The sequence below is a fragment of the Palaemon carinicauda genome, chromosome 4 (assembly GCF_036898095.1).
Source record: "Palaemon carinicauda isolate YSFRI2023 chromosome 4, ASM3689809v2, whole genome shotgun sequence".
NCBI classification, from domain to species: domain Eukaryota; kingdom Metazoa; phylum Arthropoda; class Malacostraca; order Decapoda; family Palaemonidae; genus Palaemon; species Palaemon carinicauda.
Window position 1 is genome coordinate 180,516,131 of NC_090728.1, and position 16,633 is coordinate 180,532,763.

At 40.9% G+C, this 16,633-nt stretch overlaps 1 protein-coding gene across 1 annotated transcript in view; it reads left to right on the forward strand.

The window, feature by feature from the left end:
• Oatp26F (Organic anion transporting polypeptide 26F) overlaps positions 1-16,633 on the forward strand; it is a 31,903-nt gene that overhangs the window by 9,531 nt on the left and 5,739 nt on the right. The window contains exons 7-12 of the mRNA XM_068372825.1: positions 1,699-1,820; positions 2,835-3,092; positions 3,279-3,474; positions 3,950-4,112; positions 6,330-6,577; positions 9,153-9,335. Coding sequence (XP_068228926.1) covers positions 1,699-1,820; positions 2,835-3,092; positions 3,279-3,474; positions 3,950-4,112; positions 6,330-6,577; positions 9,153-9,335 — 1,170 coding nt within the window. The remainder of the gene's footprint in view (positions 1-1,698; positions 1,821-2,834; positions 3,093-3,278; positions 3,475-3,949; positions 4,113-6,329; positions 6,578-9,152; positions 9,336-16,633) is intronic.

The following is a 16,633-nucleotide window of genomic DNA, read 5'->3' on the forward strand; positions in this document are numbered from 1 at the left end:
TAAAGATTTTAGATGTGAATGCGTATATTACTTCAATATTGGTTCTGGTCAGTTCTTGAAAGGTGACCTACAAGAAATTCCGCATGTTGTCGAATCTTAAGTCCAATGAACATAGAGGAAGGATGCTGGGATTGCAACTTCATCCCCACAATGTAGTTTCTGGAGTCACCACTTCCTAGGGGATATGTGATTACTAATGGAAAATATGCGTACAGTATATTCATATGTAGTTCAGAGGCATGGATTTGAATTACAAGCTTCCACATATAGAACCCCTCATTTGTGAAGAAAAATTAGTGTATTGAATTGTCCTGGACAAGAGAACAATTTTAGAATACCTGAAGCAGTTTTAATACCTCCACACTTGTATTTATATTTTTGTTAATTAGAGAGCTGTACCATATTATAATTACAGTATCATGATTATTAAGTAGTTTAAGTATTCCACAAAGATCATAATTTTTTTGTATCACTGGTCAGAAGGATCTTTCCATAAATAAGGGTTGAAACTTGGTAGCGAAACCGTTGAATCTATAAAGTTAGCTAGAAAAAACATGAAAAAACAAGTCCACCAATGCAAAGCTCGCTGTAGGCAGTATTTAATCTTTAGTGCTAAAAACAGGTGTTGGTTTAAAGCAAAGTGTAGCAAAAATTATTGCTCATGATTCAGGACCACGGGAGGTAAAAAAGCTTCTTGCCAAACTGACCCACTTCAAATCCATTAGATTTGCAGCAACTTTATTTGCAACAGGATTGGCACCCTCTCCGGTCAAATATCTTCTTTCAAGGTTATATTTAGTAGAAAAAAATTAACATGGTTATCAGATACATATCTCTTAAGATGTACATATAGCCCCTAGTATCATTATCAAGTTTAAACTGTCTAGAAGTTATATTGTAAACAAAAATAGTTTAATTCCCTCCTATCTGGGAGATACTGATCTGCAGAAAGATTAAGTATACTGGATATAAGGATAATAATTATAAATTAGGTCAGATACATATGTGATATAAAATTGTTTAAGTTTATTGAATGGGGATGTTATTTTTCGAAATAAAATCATACTTGTGATGTTATGATTTTATGATTTGTAAATCTGAAGCAAAAATAAAAGAAGAAATATCCTTCAGGGTTTTATTCTCAAGATGGTGGCATAATTGTTATTAAATGATACAGGTACAGGTAGTATAATAATGGCGGCACAGACAATTGTTTGATTTATAGATTAGATAGTTGCTGATGATGAAACATTGTTTGAATAACAATTTTTTTTTTTTTGTCTTATGAGTAGTAAACTTGAACCCTTCTGCATGTTGTTAAATTTTGTTTTTCATAACATTAGCCTCTTGGCTGGCACATTGATAACTCGAAATGCAAGGCTACAGATTGATCCAAGCCTGGAACCATGAGTTTTAAGTTTTTTACTAGGGAGATTTCTGCAATAGATGGGCTTGATCAGCTGACGTTCTAGTGAGCGTCTCTTGAGATGATACTGAAACAAGATACCTTTAATATTTATATGAACCACTATAATAGAAGTGTTGTGGTGAAAGCTAGCAATACTAGTACTAATATTAATAATCTATATGCCGTACTGTACAAAGCGTGTATAATTTCATGTAGTATATATTACCTTGTTACAGATTTTTCAGTCATCAACCTATATAATTCTCATCTTCTCACTTCTTGCTTTTTAGCCACAATCTCAACCCCAGTAGCGATCTGTGGTTGGGTGGCTGGTGGATTGGATTTCTGTTGTCTGGAGCCATATCTATCCTCATATCTGGTCCCATTATGGCATTTCCATCACAATTACCAGGTAAGAAAAAGTTTGTATTGTTCAAGTTCACAAAATGAGGAACTTGCACGAAAGATATTTGAGAATTTATTTAAGAGTTACAGTATAATGGAAATTCAGAGCCATTTGATTGCAAAAATAAGAAACTTGCATGAAAGCTCAAACCTCGTTTGGGAACGTTTGACTAATCATGCGTAGAATGGACGACACTTTTTTTTTTACCATGTGTAACTTATTTGTCTAAATATTATATGTATGGCAATGGTCAAGATATTTTGTTATGATAATTTCATTCACCTTCTCTGGTAATATTCAAAGTTTGCGGGATGGGGGGTAAAAATGGACCATCTAAAGGGTTCTTCTGTAAATTCATTACTACTGGTAATTATAAGTAGTTTGTAACATTTGATGATGAGAGATAGAATATTTAAAGTCTTTTAGAGCAATTTGTCACATCAGTTTGCATTGAACTTCCATTTATGTTTTTGGAGATGGATTTGTTTAGTGCTCTGGCTTTACAGTTTAACCTGCACTAAAATCAGGGAAAAGGGAAACCATGTCTTAAAAGTTCTGCGTGACTTTAAAGGATATAAGATCCGACATGAAATTGAACTGAACCATATTTTTGGCATCTGGTATGTCCTTAAAACTGTATTCTGCTACTTTGCCACTTATCCTCTTTAGTCTCTTTAGTCTGTTAGTTAGCAAAGACATTTTAATATCTAGCCTTTTCCCTTATTCCTTCAGTTTCTGCTTACTGTTTTATCGTAACTTTACCCACCATAATCTGTCTGTTCATCATCCAAAGTCTTTTCCAGCACACACAGACACACTATTATAATACAGTATTTTTTAACAGATGTGAAAACAATATAAATACACAAAACATAAATTACGATCATCTTTAACAGAATATATACATCCTTTCAGTTAAAGCTTACATTCTTAATTTTATCTTCATTATTGTATACTGGCGTCATTTTTGTAAGAATTGAATGTAATAATAAAGAACATTTTATATCGCCCCTGCACTAGGTGCCAAAGCAATAAAAGCTGAACGTGTATCAGAAGCATATGGATCTGACACGGATAACCCTAGAAGTTCTGGAGGATTTGGAAGACTACGGGATCTTCCAATGGCGGTCAAGATTCTCGTGCTAAACCCTACTTTCGTGACTCTCTCCCTTGCTGGAGCAACTGAGGGCATCCTCTTAGCAGGATTTGCAACTTTCATGCCCAAATTTCTAGAAAATCAATTTAGTATGCCTGCTAGTTTTGCTGCTTTACTCGTAGGTAAGTTAACCACCTTGAATTAAAAATTGGTATAGTAATAACAATCACTATTAAACAAAAATCAGTGTATTAATGACATGAATTGTATCCTTGTAATCATTTATAATATTTTTAATAGGAAATCTTTTGTGAAACACTATTTTATATCCAGAATACTGTACCATCTAACTACAATTTCTTGTCTAGGTTTTGTAGTTGTACCAGCTGGTGGTGGAGGAACTCTGGTGGGAGGCTGGCTGGTGAAGAAACTACAGTTGCGTTGCTCTGGAATCCTGAAGATGTGCATAATTTTTTCTTTCTTTTGCCTCCTTTCTTGTCTGACTTTTGTCATTTCTTGTCCGAATATCGACTTTGCTGGCGTCAGTGTCGACTACAAAAACAGGTAAAAACTTCTTAGTGGTTAAATTTATATTCAATTGTTTGGATAGCAATAATAAAAAATAAAAAAAAAAGCTATATTAAAAAAATTTATAAGAATTCCTGAGAAGAGCAAATGGATTTTCCCAGTATTTTCAAAAACCTCTAAAAATGTTGAATTACGTCACTATTTAACATTATTTACTTTACAAAAAATTATTGCCAATAAAAGGAAATACAGTATGCAGTTAGTATTCTGATCATTGTTAATTTTCCTTAGTATCTAATCAGTATTAAACTATAATTTAAAAGCAAGTCATAAATTCTTTTTTAATATTCAGTTGCCGTACTTTACTTTTTTAAAAGGTTAATGAGTCTGTAAACTACTGAGTTGATCTATAATTTATGTTTTTGCAATTTAAGGAATAGAATCAGTTTCTCAATTGTGCAAATAGAGAGTATGTTAAAGTTTATCAATTAAGTGTTCCATTTTATTACAGAACTACAATACCCGACGTTCCCAATTTGAACGCATCGTGTAACAGCGAGTGTAGTTGTGAATATGTACCATATGATCCCATCTGTGGTACAAATAACATAATGTATTTTTCACCGTGCCATGCTGGCTGTACAAACATGAGTGAGGGTCCTGATGGCCTAATGGTAAGATTTTTATTCTATTTATTAAAATTATTTGTGCATTTACAATCTCTGAAACTTGCTCATATTAAAATCATAGTATAATTTTACATAGCTGGATTAAAAATGTTCATCATGGAACCTCTTTTCTGTGTTGACAAATTGATCTTTATATACAGTAAATTGCATTTTTGATGTTATACTGTAGTACATATATTCATAATGTCCCATACTTTATGCTATTATTTATGAAGGTCTGTAAGAGAATGATTTTTATTCAACGTGAACTTGATTTATATAATTAGAAGTTTAGTTACTGCAAGAAAGCACCTGTGTTTGAATTTGAAAACACTCTTATAAAATTAATTTTGAGTGTTCCTTAGCTAAGAAATAGGGCATAATTCAGCATTACAGTTTGTGTTACTGCATCGAGGCAGGGAATTCATCAGCTATAAATACATCCGACTTGACTGAAGCCACCACTGTTCTATATGACTTGTCTGGAACTGTAGTTCGAGATATTAACAGTGAGAAAACTGGGGAAGTTTTTGACTATGAGGCAGTTAGTCATAGTTGCCCTTCGGAATGTAACATTCTCGTACCCATCATGCTTGGGTTTACCTTCATCATCTTGTTCATCTCCCTGGATAAGATGCCTTATGTCCAGAGTACCCTAAGGTACTTGGGGAATTTTATTACTTGAAACTTAGTCTAAATTTTCTAGGTTAATTGCTTAATTGCTTCGGCAAAAGCCACACTATCTTTTTTAATAGTTTTAGATAAGCTGTCACAGCAGAGAGCATGGTACAATTACCAAGGGCATTGGTCATTGTCGTTAATCTCAAAATAGTGTAGTTATTTTTTTTATATTGCCTAGTCTAATGGACACTTAATTTAATTTTTTGCCTTAAGACTTATAATATAGTACACTATCACAAAAGATAATAAGATGAAATACAACTTGTAATAAGCAAATTTCAAAATTATTTGTATTTCTATTTGTACTGTAGTTATTTTAATATATTTTAAGCATTTTTTTCCTAATTTCAACCCATTTGTGCAATACAATTCTGTAAAACTTTAGTACCTGAGAGAGGACACCACAGACACAAATAGATATGTGTATTACTGTATATAAAAAGTACCAATATGGGTGAAAATTATTTTATAAAAAACATAAAAGCAAATTATCACTTGAAGCTTAAGAATATGAATCTTATTTCCTGTTTGTATCACCAGACAGATGGATAAAGGATGATATTTAATGTTTGATATCCAAAAACTTATGAAAACTCTGGTACAGTATTCAATCTATTTCAATGACTTTCTGAAAACTACAGAATGAATGTAAGAACATATTGGTCCGCTGAGGTTTAATATAAAACTTTAAATATGTCTTTGTAAAAGACACAAAATCTGACACCAGTGAATGGGAATATGAACGCACACAGGGCTAGCTAAAGCAGAATTGGGATTTGATAAAGGGCTTGCATTATTAGCTAAATCTCTATCAAGACATTTAGCTTTTCTATCTAATGCTGTTTTGGCCTTGTTTCTCAAATGTAAACATTTTTCAAACAAATTATTTCATACCTACTGCAATGGTCTAAATAGTACAAAAGTGTCTTGTAGGTTTAAAGCAAACTGAATTAGGGTCAATATTTATATTACACATACAGTACATATAGATGACACAATATTTGATTGTACTTGTACTGTGAGAAATATCTTGGATCTTGAAGAAACAAGAGTAAAAGACAAATTAAATACAGTACTTAAATAAAAACAAATTTAACTGAGCTCGATAACAAACTTCCATATCGTCAGCATGGAGTTAAAGTATTTAATGGTGGTACCTTATCCTATCTACATCACAGGGTTTAGGGGGGATGACATTGTAAGCTAGGGAGACATTATCAGTGTTCAATTTTTGTTATCGGTAAGCTTATTCTTCAAAAAGAATGCAGCAATGAACTCGGGGAGAAGGTGAATTGAAATAGTGTTTTATTGCAAGTATAAAACTTTGTAAACGTAGAAAAACTTTTGCCTTCGATTCATCAATTCCATTTCAAAATTTAGTGGCCATGGCTTTTTGCATACACTGAATTTTTTATTGCATAGAATATGCTTTTTTATTCTAAATTACAATTCCATTTTGTAGCATTCCTATGTACCTTTCTTAGCTGCATATGTAAACAATTATAGAATAGAATCACTTGATTTTTCTTAACTGCCCCACAGGTTTTCACAGGATGCGAGTGTGTGAAGGCATTGCCAATCTCGCCCACTAGTCCTTTCAGCACTACTACTACAGCTGCCTCAAGTGTGACTGAGGCAGGTGGTGGTGATGCCAGATTGGCCCCCGATTCTGCTCTGAGAGAGAAATGCCCGACAGTTTGCTCCCTCATGCCTATATTTTTAGTGATTTTCTTCATAGTTATGATACTTACGTTTATCATTAGTTTGCCAGCTTTGGCTGGAACATTACGGTAAGTAGCTAAAATTTTCCCTACTGAATAATGTTTATAAATCAGTAGGAATTCTGAATCTTGAGTAGTAATTAGAGATGAGGTTGCTAGTCTATGCTCATCTCCAGCTGTGTAGCTCAATACAATTGTCTGACTACCATATGGACAGTAATTTGCTTCTTATGTCATTAGAGGAATACAGTTATAGGTTTTAATGAACAGTTTTGACATTCATCTGTCTTTGCTTTGAATATGGGACATCCACAAATGATACATTATTGTTTCCGGTTTGACCAAATTGTGTAGAGCTTGGGACGAGTAATAATTTCAATGAAACTGGGGATGTGCTACATAAAAATTTGTGGGTTTGAAGATTGTGTGAATAAGGTTGAGTGTGGTAGGAGAAAAAGTTGTAATAGCGAGTGCGTGATCTGTGAATAGAAAATGAGAATGAAAGAATACTTTCAGCATTTCTTAATCTGTGCTTGACTTGGTTTGAAGAATATGAAAGGTTGGTTCTGATAGGCGTTTTGAAAGCAAATGTACAGTAATGGAAATGTAGCAGAGATTATATTAGGGTATGATATTCCTGATGTAAATGAGAATGGGTGAGCCTTAAGAAAATTTATTTGCAAAGGAGCTTGATTGCTACAGGTATATGGTTTCCAAAGAAAACCCTTCATAAGTACATGTAAGAAAGAGATGACAAAGTTAATGGAAGCACAAGTTGATACCTGTAATGATTAGGTGAGAAGTAGCCATAGGTACACCTAAACTTCAGTTTGTTGCTAGAAAAGTAAAGGTTAGAATGATTTAAATTGGAGAGTAGTGCTGAAAATATGGCTGGGAATTTTATTAAAATAAATGAGTTTGAACAAAGGGAAGAATTGATATAAGATGAGAAAATGTGTGAAATATGAACCAGGGCTAAAGACATAGGTGTAGAGAATGAATTAGGAATACTGTACATTATTTAAAATTCCATTATGTACAGTAGAGCAGGTTAGTGAACATAGGAGAGTAAGGAGATCGAATTATCACATTGCAGTAAGATACTAAATTGATGAGAAATTGCATAGTTGATTTAAAGGTCATGTTCGGGTATACATAGGGATGTATAGCAAAGTCAAGAAGAAATTAACAGAGAAAAGAAGTCATGAAAATAAAGCAGAAGATAGACAATTAACAGTTGGATTTCAGAGTAAAGAATGATGGAGAGATGCTGTCAGGAGTAAATGTAGTTCTGCATTAATGGAAGGATTATTCTTAAGGTTTGGTGAAAGTTGATACATAAGAGATCTAAGTGAAGCTAATGTAAGGCCTATAATAACTGTGTAAGTGTCTTCAGGATACTGTACAAGGAATGCAAAGTGATGACTATAATATGATTGATTGACTGATCATGATTTGTAATGTATGTTCCAAAGGAATAGGTGAGATGAATAATTGTTCCATTGTAAAAAAAAGGTGATATGAGTTACAGTAAAAATTATCGAGGTTTAATATAACTTAGTTGACCAAAAAAAGATGCAATTGTCGAAGTAAGAGGATGGGAAAGGGACAAATTTGTTGAGTTAAAATGGGTTGGAGATAAGGTGCTGGCTCCATGGCAGTTCAACTTTTTTATGCATGGAGTGATTAGAATATGGAAGGACAGGAATTTGGTCCTTGCGGGTCCTGGGGTAATGGAGGGTGTACAAAAGGGCTGGCATTCGTATACATAACAGCGCACTAATAATCATTGATAAGGAATAAAAACTGCAGAAACTAGTAAAAGTTTAAGGTAGGGTAAGGCAAATGTGTAAATGGGTACCAGAAAATCAAAGCAGTGAATGAGGTTATGGATGGTGGAATATCAAAAGCTAATTCATTCTACAGGTAATCAGAAAAAAAATACAACGATGATGGTGGAACAACAGAGGTTAATTCCAGAACAGGTGAATCAAAAAGGGTAATCTGAACTCTCACTTACGGTGTCTGAGAAAGCAAAAGGAAGTGTTGATGAAGAATATGAATGAAAGAATATAGATGGAAGCAGTTGTGATTAATTTGTTGCATTACAATGTGTAGGCAATGAAAGGAGAGTTGAAAGCATTATGATTGCCAAAATAGTATTGTAAAAAGGTTACCATGTGAAAGAAAAAAAAATCACTTAAAATGGTCTGAGTATGTGGTGAGAATGTAGGATATGATTATGGAAAAAAAAATTTCAGAATTTGTGAGAAACAGATGACTCAAAAAGTGCTAACTGGAAAGAATAAAGATGTTGGGTTGGACTGCCCGTAATATCAAACCTTAGGTCTGTGCCATTAATGAGCATTGTGTGTGTACAGGGACTCTTTTGTACTCTGTAAATTTGCTGTATTAAGGGTTCATACTTAATTCATTATTTTGAAGTATATGACAATGACTGCTATTAGGGAATACAACTTACTGGTGAAAAAGTATATTCTTAATAAACTGTTCATAGCATCAACTGAAAATTTAATATAAATTGGTTTCACATAAAAATCAGTGATATGTTTATATCATACAGGACAGGATATAGTTATTTTATTTTTGTTGAATAAATAAAATAATTCTTCAAATTTTGCAGATGTGTCCCCGACACGCACAGATCATTTGCCCTCGGGCTCCAGTGGATAGTCGTCAGACTTTTAGGTACAATTCCAGGCCCAATCCTATTTGGTGCCCTAATAGACAATACCTGCACTTTATGGCAGTCATCATGCGGCAAACAAGGATCATGTAGAAGTTACGATAACTTTTATATGAGTAGGTAAGTTATGATACAATGATTAGATATGGTTCTTATAAATAAAAAATTGTTTACTGCACATTAGTCATAGAAATATGTAAGAGTTAACATGGTTTATAGGTAAACAATATCACTGCCTCCCAAGTGTGTATATTATTTAAGATACAAATACTGTACAATAATTTAAGATTTAACTAAATTTAATTCTGTAGCACAATGCTATAGCAAGTTTTAATTAGCACCATAAATCTTAGTACAGTATTGAAAACAATTAAATAGGTACTAGATCAAATAAGGAATGATCAATCAACCCCACCCAAGATCAAGGGGAAAAGACGAATTAACTCGTCAAATCAAGAAATTATATGCTAATACTTCCAAGATGCAATCATTCTTGCCTTGACTAATTAAACATTATCTTTGTCACAAAAACTCCGACATCAGTCACGAAAAGTACTTGCTACTGGTGGCTGCTGAACTTGGCACCCATCATAACAGACCAATCACGGATATTGGCTTATGTCCCAATGCACTGTAAAAAGAAAAGTTTTACATGATACAGTATATCAAGTGTAAATATAATAAGCTTTAAAAGTAATTAGTTCCGTAACTGGAATACAAACCTATGCTAATTATATGGGTATTATTTTCGGCAAAGCTGAAAGGATGAGCCATTAGAAAATTAGCAAGGGCTAACCACCCATCCCACTAGTTAGTGGGGTAAGGGAGGGTAGTAACTACCCCTCTTACACACCGGTGATTATGCTTCACTTCGCTTTTGGATCGGACGATGAACGGTTGCTTCTACTATTCATCCGCTCTTTTTGGACTGCCATTAATCTTTTTGTGCTCTCTCTTATATCTTGTATTTGTGTTTGTGTGCGTGAGTGCCCTTGCTTGTCGGTCATGCGCACCTGCCCTAGTTCCGTTTGTGTCCGACTTGTTGGGGGCAGCGTTGTACGGAAGATAGTAAGTGTATCGAGTGTCAGGAGTGGTCTGCCTCCCAGCGGGAAAAGTTTGGGCGACAGCGGAAAAAGTAGCCTAAAAGAGACTTTTTTCCTTCAAAGGTTTCTTTGAAGCAGAAGAAACCCAAAGCTTCTTCTTCCGCTCCCCGACTTCCCTCTGAAGCTTCTACTCAAGCAGTTCCCCGGTCCTCGAGAGAAGGTGTCACCTCCCCTAACCAGGTGGGCCACCTGGTTAAAAACTTCCTCTTTCTCCTTTATCTCAGGTGTGGCAGTCCCTGGGTTTACCCGGTCCACCTTCCAAGGAGGTGTTGCTAGGACTTCTTCGGGGTGCGGAATTGCAGTGTTCTTCTGAGTGAGGTGGATCCGTTGTCTCTGGTTGATGGTAATTTCCGAGGCTTCGTCTATTGCCCTGCCTGCGGTCTCCATTCCTGCCTCTTCCTCTGCTCTGTCAGGCGCTACCGAGGACTGTGCTTCCCCTCCCGAGGCTTAAGGGGAGGAGCAAATTCAAGGCATGTCTCTCCAGCAAGTGATCACCTCTCCCTCGTTCGCAAGGGAGACTGCTCACTGAGACTCTTCGGAGGTGCTCTGCTGACTTGCCTGCTGCCTCCTACCTCTTCGCCTCAGTCACGCTTCTTCATCTTCGGTAAAACATAGAGGCTCATGGGCTTCCTCTTCTGAATATCCTCTTGGTTCGTTTGATTCTCTTCCTTCGACCGCTTCCCTGGACTCTCCTGCTCGTCAACGAATCCCGATTCGTGTCTTGCTAACGAGGTTTCATTCGCGATCCTCTCCTGATGGTGGTCGTCCTGCTGTAGATAGTCAGTCGACTTCTCGCCGATTGGCAGGAATTTAGGATTCCCAAGCTCCCTGCCACTCAGAAGGAGTCCACAGAGCGGAAGGAGGTCAGGTCGCAGCTACATGCTTTATCATCGGTAGCTAAGACTCCGTTACAGCGTTCCTCCTCTTTCTTTTCAGGGCATCTCAAAGACTGCCTCCATCGGACAACAACCGTGGTTTTAGTGCCTTGGTTAGGGCAGTTACTCGCACCTTTCCTTCAGGTCTGCAGTCATCACACTCCTCAGAAACTTCCAGCATTCCCTGGGAAGAACTTTTATCTGCCCTGCCAAGACAAACTCCTACGGTCTCATCCCCCCTGAAGAAGGAGACAGGAGTCCAGAGCGAAATACCTTCGACCCGGGTCAAGTTGACCCCTACCAGACCTTCCAAGAAAATGTCTAGACCTGCTGTGTCACCCTCTTCACTCTTTCTCGCTCGTCACCGTCACCAGAGTCCCCTAGTCGGGTTAGAATCCTTGTCGGATTTTCTTCGATCCTCCTCTAGCAAGGAGGCCCCGCGGAGGACTCCAGACTTCACCCGTCGGACAGCTAGCAGAACATCTCTCCAACTAGACCTTCTGTTCTGGAGACCTTTTTCTCTCCTAGGAGGGAACTGAATGATTCTAAGTCTGTCCTGAAATCCTCGTCAAGGATTCCTAGACCCGCAGAGGGGGTCAGGACATCATCAAGCCATCACGATGACCACGACCCACCCCGAGATTCAGTCTCGATGGATGACGGCCTTACTGATAGTCCTAACGAGGTGGTGCACAGAGAGTCGGAACACTCCTGGCAGGTCCTGGATCCCTCAATGGATTGGCAGATCCAGTGTTTGCCCTCCGTGGCACTCTGAAATCCTTGAAGTCCAGTCCACCTTTGCCCTGATCTCAGGGGCTGAAGAGTGCCAGAAAGAAGGTTTTCATTCAGCTCACCAACTTCTCTGTAACACTTCGTACAGGCTCGGCCTTGAAACTCCTCCCATCTCCGGGTGTCCAGCAGAGGAGGTATCACAAGGTCCTTGACGAGCCTCTCCCGACTCTTCCTCTAGTCTACACCATTCCTTAGAATAAATGACAAAGGGAATTCTCTGGAGAGACTTTCCAGGCATCAAGTCTAGTTCTCATCTACGGATATCCTGAACCAGAAGGTCGCAAAGTATGCCATGCTGGCTACTTGTTGGCTTGACCTTGGGTTGGGTCACTGGGGAACCTGGTGCGGACCAAATATATTTTTAAGGAAGGCACCAGGTAGGCGATGGAGATCTTCTTGCTCTTGGGTACTCAGACTATCAAGTTTCTTGCACACAAAGTCGTACACTTGTGGGCCAACATCATCCTGCGGTGCAGGGACTCAGTAGTCGAGCGTTTCCAGCATCAGGTTCACCATGTCGAGGTCACTAGGCTCCGGAATTCCTCTCTGGAGTGATCCTCTTTATTCAAGCTGGGAAATGTGGAGCAGGCAGCAGAGAGATGGAGAAAGTCACACCAGGATTCTCTCTGCCATAAGGCCCCAACATTTAAGACCCATAAACTACCAGCTCCCTCTCAGGCCAGCTAGCCAAAACCTGCTTCAAATAGGACTCGACCAAGGAAAAGAAGGTGTCTAAGAAGCCCTTTCCTGCCAAGGACAGGAAAGGCCACAAGTCCTCTTGTGGAGGGAGGTATCCTAGAGGAGGCAGCTGTGGTCGTTGATGCTAGGATAGGCAAGCCACTCGCTTATCCACCAGTAGGGGGATGGCTTCAGCATGGGGACGAACACTGGAAGATCTCTGTGATGTGGACAGGGTATCGCATACCATTCACGCCATCTCTCCCTCCACTGACCAAGAGTCCAGTATGGGGACCGCAGGTAGTCAGACAAGCGGCAAGACCACAGGACTTCATGTGCACTCAGGACCTAAAGGACATTTACTTCCAGATCCCAATCCATCCGTCTCCAAGGAAGTACCTCGGATTCAGTCTAGATGACAAGAAATACCAGTTCAAAGTGCTGTGCTTCGGTCTTTCAACAGCACCTCCGGTTTTCATGAAAATGTTCGCTCTAGTGTCTGCTTGGGCTCGCCTTCCAAGGAGGTGTTGCTAGGACATCTTCACCGAGGTGCGGAATCGCAGTGTTCTTCCGAGTCTGAGGTGAATCCGTTGTCTCTGGTTGAGATGGTAATTTCCGAGGCTTTGTCCGTTGCCCTGCCTGTAGTCTGCACTCCCGCCTCTTCTCTGCTCTGTCAGCGGCCACGGAGGACTGCACTTCCCCTCCCAAAGTTTCAGGGGAGGAGTAAAGTCCAAGGCATCTCTCTCCAGCGAGTGATCACCTCCCTCGTTCGCGAGGGAGACCACTCATAAAGACTCTTCGGTGGCCTTCTGCTAACCTGCCTGCTGCCCTACCTGACCCTGTGGAAGCTTGTCATCGTGCTTGCCACCCTCCCCGAACTCGCCCTCCTCTTCGCCTCAGGCATGCTTTTTCACCTTCGGTGAAACGTAGATTGGCTCGTCGGCTTCCTCTTCTGAATATTCTGGTTCGTTTGATTCTCGTCCTTCGACCGCCTCCCTGGACTCTCCTGCTCGTCAACGAATCCCGATTTGTGTTTCGCCAACGCGCTATTGTTCGCAATCCTCTTCTGATAATCGCTCTGCTGTAGATAGTCAGTTGGCTTCTCGCCGATCTCTGGCTTGCCATATTCTTACTCGCCGGTTTCTGGCTTGCCGTTCTCCGACTCGCCGGTCTCTGGCTTGCCATTCTCCGACTCGCCGGTCTCTGGCTTGCCGTTCTCCGACTCGCCGGTCTCTGGCTTGCCGTTCTCCGACTCGCCGGTCTCTGGCTTGCCGTTCTCCGACTCGCCGGTCTCTGGCTCGCCGTTTGCCAGTTCACTGCTCACCTGCTAACCAACTGCCTGCTCATCGATTGCCTCCTTGCACTTCTCCTGTTCGGCAATCACCTGCTCGCTGTTTGCCTACTCCTTATTTACCTGCTCTCAGTTCACCTGATTGCCGATCACCTGCTCGCAGTTCACCTGCTTGCCGATCACCACCTTATCGGTCTCCTATTCGGCAGGACCCAGTGGCTGACGTTCTTGTTCGTCAGCCTTCACCAGTTTTCCAACAACCTTCGGTTTCCCGTCGTCACTCTTGGCGCTCACTGACGACTCGTCACTCCCTTCACAGGAGATTAAGTCTACGTCTCATCACCAATCTTCTAGACGCCAGTCCCCATCTCGTCGATCTTAGGCCAGGCGCCGTTCGCCAGCTCACCGCTTCCCCACTCACCGTTTGCCATCTCATTGCTTATCGCAAACCCATCGGCCTCCAGCTTATCCTTCATCTCTTTCTCCAAAGAGACCAGCAGAACGACAGCCTTCTTTGGGAAACATCTCAATACGAGGAGTAGACAGGCAGTAAGACCATCTCCTTGAACTTCGGCTCCTTCTAGGAAGGATAAGGCTTTCTCTATATCGTTCGTCATCACCCCATTCCCCTCCTCGTAAACGCAGAACATCACACCGTGGGGGGGGACAAAAGGCAGGAATTTAAGATTCCCAAGCTCCCTGCCCCCTCAGAAGAAGTCCACAGAGCAGAAGTCGGTCCGGTTGCAGCTCCCTGCTTTATCATCGGTAGCTAAGACTCCGTTACAGTGTTCCTCCTCTTTCTTTTCAGGGCATCTTATAGACAGTGCCTCCATCGGAAAAGAACCACGGTACAGTATTAGTGCCTTTGTTAGGGCAGTTACTCATGCCTTTCCTTCTGGTCTGCAGTCATCACACTCCTCAGAAACTTCAGCGTTCCCCGGGAAGAACTTTTATCTGCCCTGCCAAGACAAACTCCCACGGTCTTGTCCCCCTGAAAAAGGAAGCAGGAGTCCAGAGTGAAATACCTTCGACCAGGGTCAAGATGACCCCTACCAGACCTTCCAAGAAAACGTCTAGACCTGCTGTGTCACCCTCTTCACTCTTCTAGGTCTAGCTCGTCACCGTCACCAGAGTCCCCTAGTCAGGTAGAATCCCTGTCGGATTCTCTTCGATCCTCCCCTAGCAAGGAGGCCCCGCGGAGGACTCCAGCCTTCACCCGTCGGACAGCTAGTAGAACATCTCTCCAACTAGACCTTCTTCTCTCCTAGGAGAGAACTGAAGGATTCTAAGACGGTCCCGAAATTCTCGTCAAGGATTCTTAGACCTGCAGAGGGGGTCAGGACATCATCCAGCCATCACGATGACGTCCTACCCCAAGATTCAGTCTTGGTGGATAACGACCTTGCTGATAGTTCTAACGAGGTGGCGCATAGAGTCGGAACACTCTTTCTGGCAGGTCCTGGCTTGCATCAGATCCCTCAATGGATTGGCAAATCCAGTGTTTGCCCTCCGTGGCACTCAGAAATTCTTGAAGTCCAGTCCACCTTTGCCCAGATCTCAGGGGCTGAAGAATGCCAGACGAAGGTTTTCATTCAGCTCACAAACTTCTCTGAAACACTTCGCACCGGCTTGTCCACGAAACTCCTCCCATGTCCGGGTGTCCAGCACAGGAGGTATTAAGAGGTCCTTGACGAGCCTCTCCCGACTCTTCCTCTACACCATTCCTTAGAATAAATGACAAAGGGAATTTCTCTGGAGAGACTTTCCGGGCTTCAAGTCTAGTTCTCATCTACGGATATCCTGAACCAGAAGGTCGTGAAGTATACCATGCAGGCTACTTCGTGGCATGACCTTTGGTTAGGGTCATTGGGGAACCTGGTGTGGACCAAAGATATTTCTAAGGAAGGCACCGGGAAGGTGATGGAGACCTTCTTGCTGTCGGAAGTTCCTCGCTCACAAAGTTGTACACTTGTGGGCTAACATCATCCTGCGGGGCAGGGACTCGGTAGTCGAGCGTTTCCAGCATCAGGTTCACCATGTCGAGGTCACTAGGCTCCGGAATTCTTCTCTGGAGTGATCCTCTTTATTCAAGCTAGGAGATGTGGAGCAGGCAGCAGAGAGATGGAGAAAGTCACACCAGGATTCTCTCCGCCATAAGGCCCTAACATCTAAGACCCATAAACCACCAGCTCCCTCTCAGACCAGCCTGCCAAAACCTGCTTCGAATAGGACTATGACCAAGGAAAAGAAGGTGTCTAAGAAGCCCTTTCCTGCCAAGGACAGGAAAGGCCACAAGTCCTCTCGTGGAGGGAGGTATCCTAGAGGAGGCAGCTGTGGCCATTGATGCTAGGATAGGCGAGCCCCTCGCTTGTCCACCAGTAGGGGGATAGCTTCAGCACGGGGCCGAACACTGGAAGGTCTCTGTGATGTGGACAGGGTATCGCATCCCATTCATGCCATCTCTCCCTCCACTGAGAGGCTGGAGACTAACCATCGGCCTCTCAGCACTGAACAAGTTTGTCATACAGACTTTGTTTAGAATGGAGACCGCAGACACAGTCAGACGAGCAGTAAGACCACAGGACTTCATGTGCACACTGGACCTAAAGGACATGTACTAACACAAGGAAGTACCTCAGATTCAGTCTAGATGACAGGAAATACCAGTTCAAGGTGCTG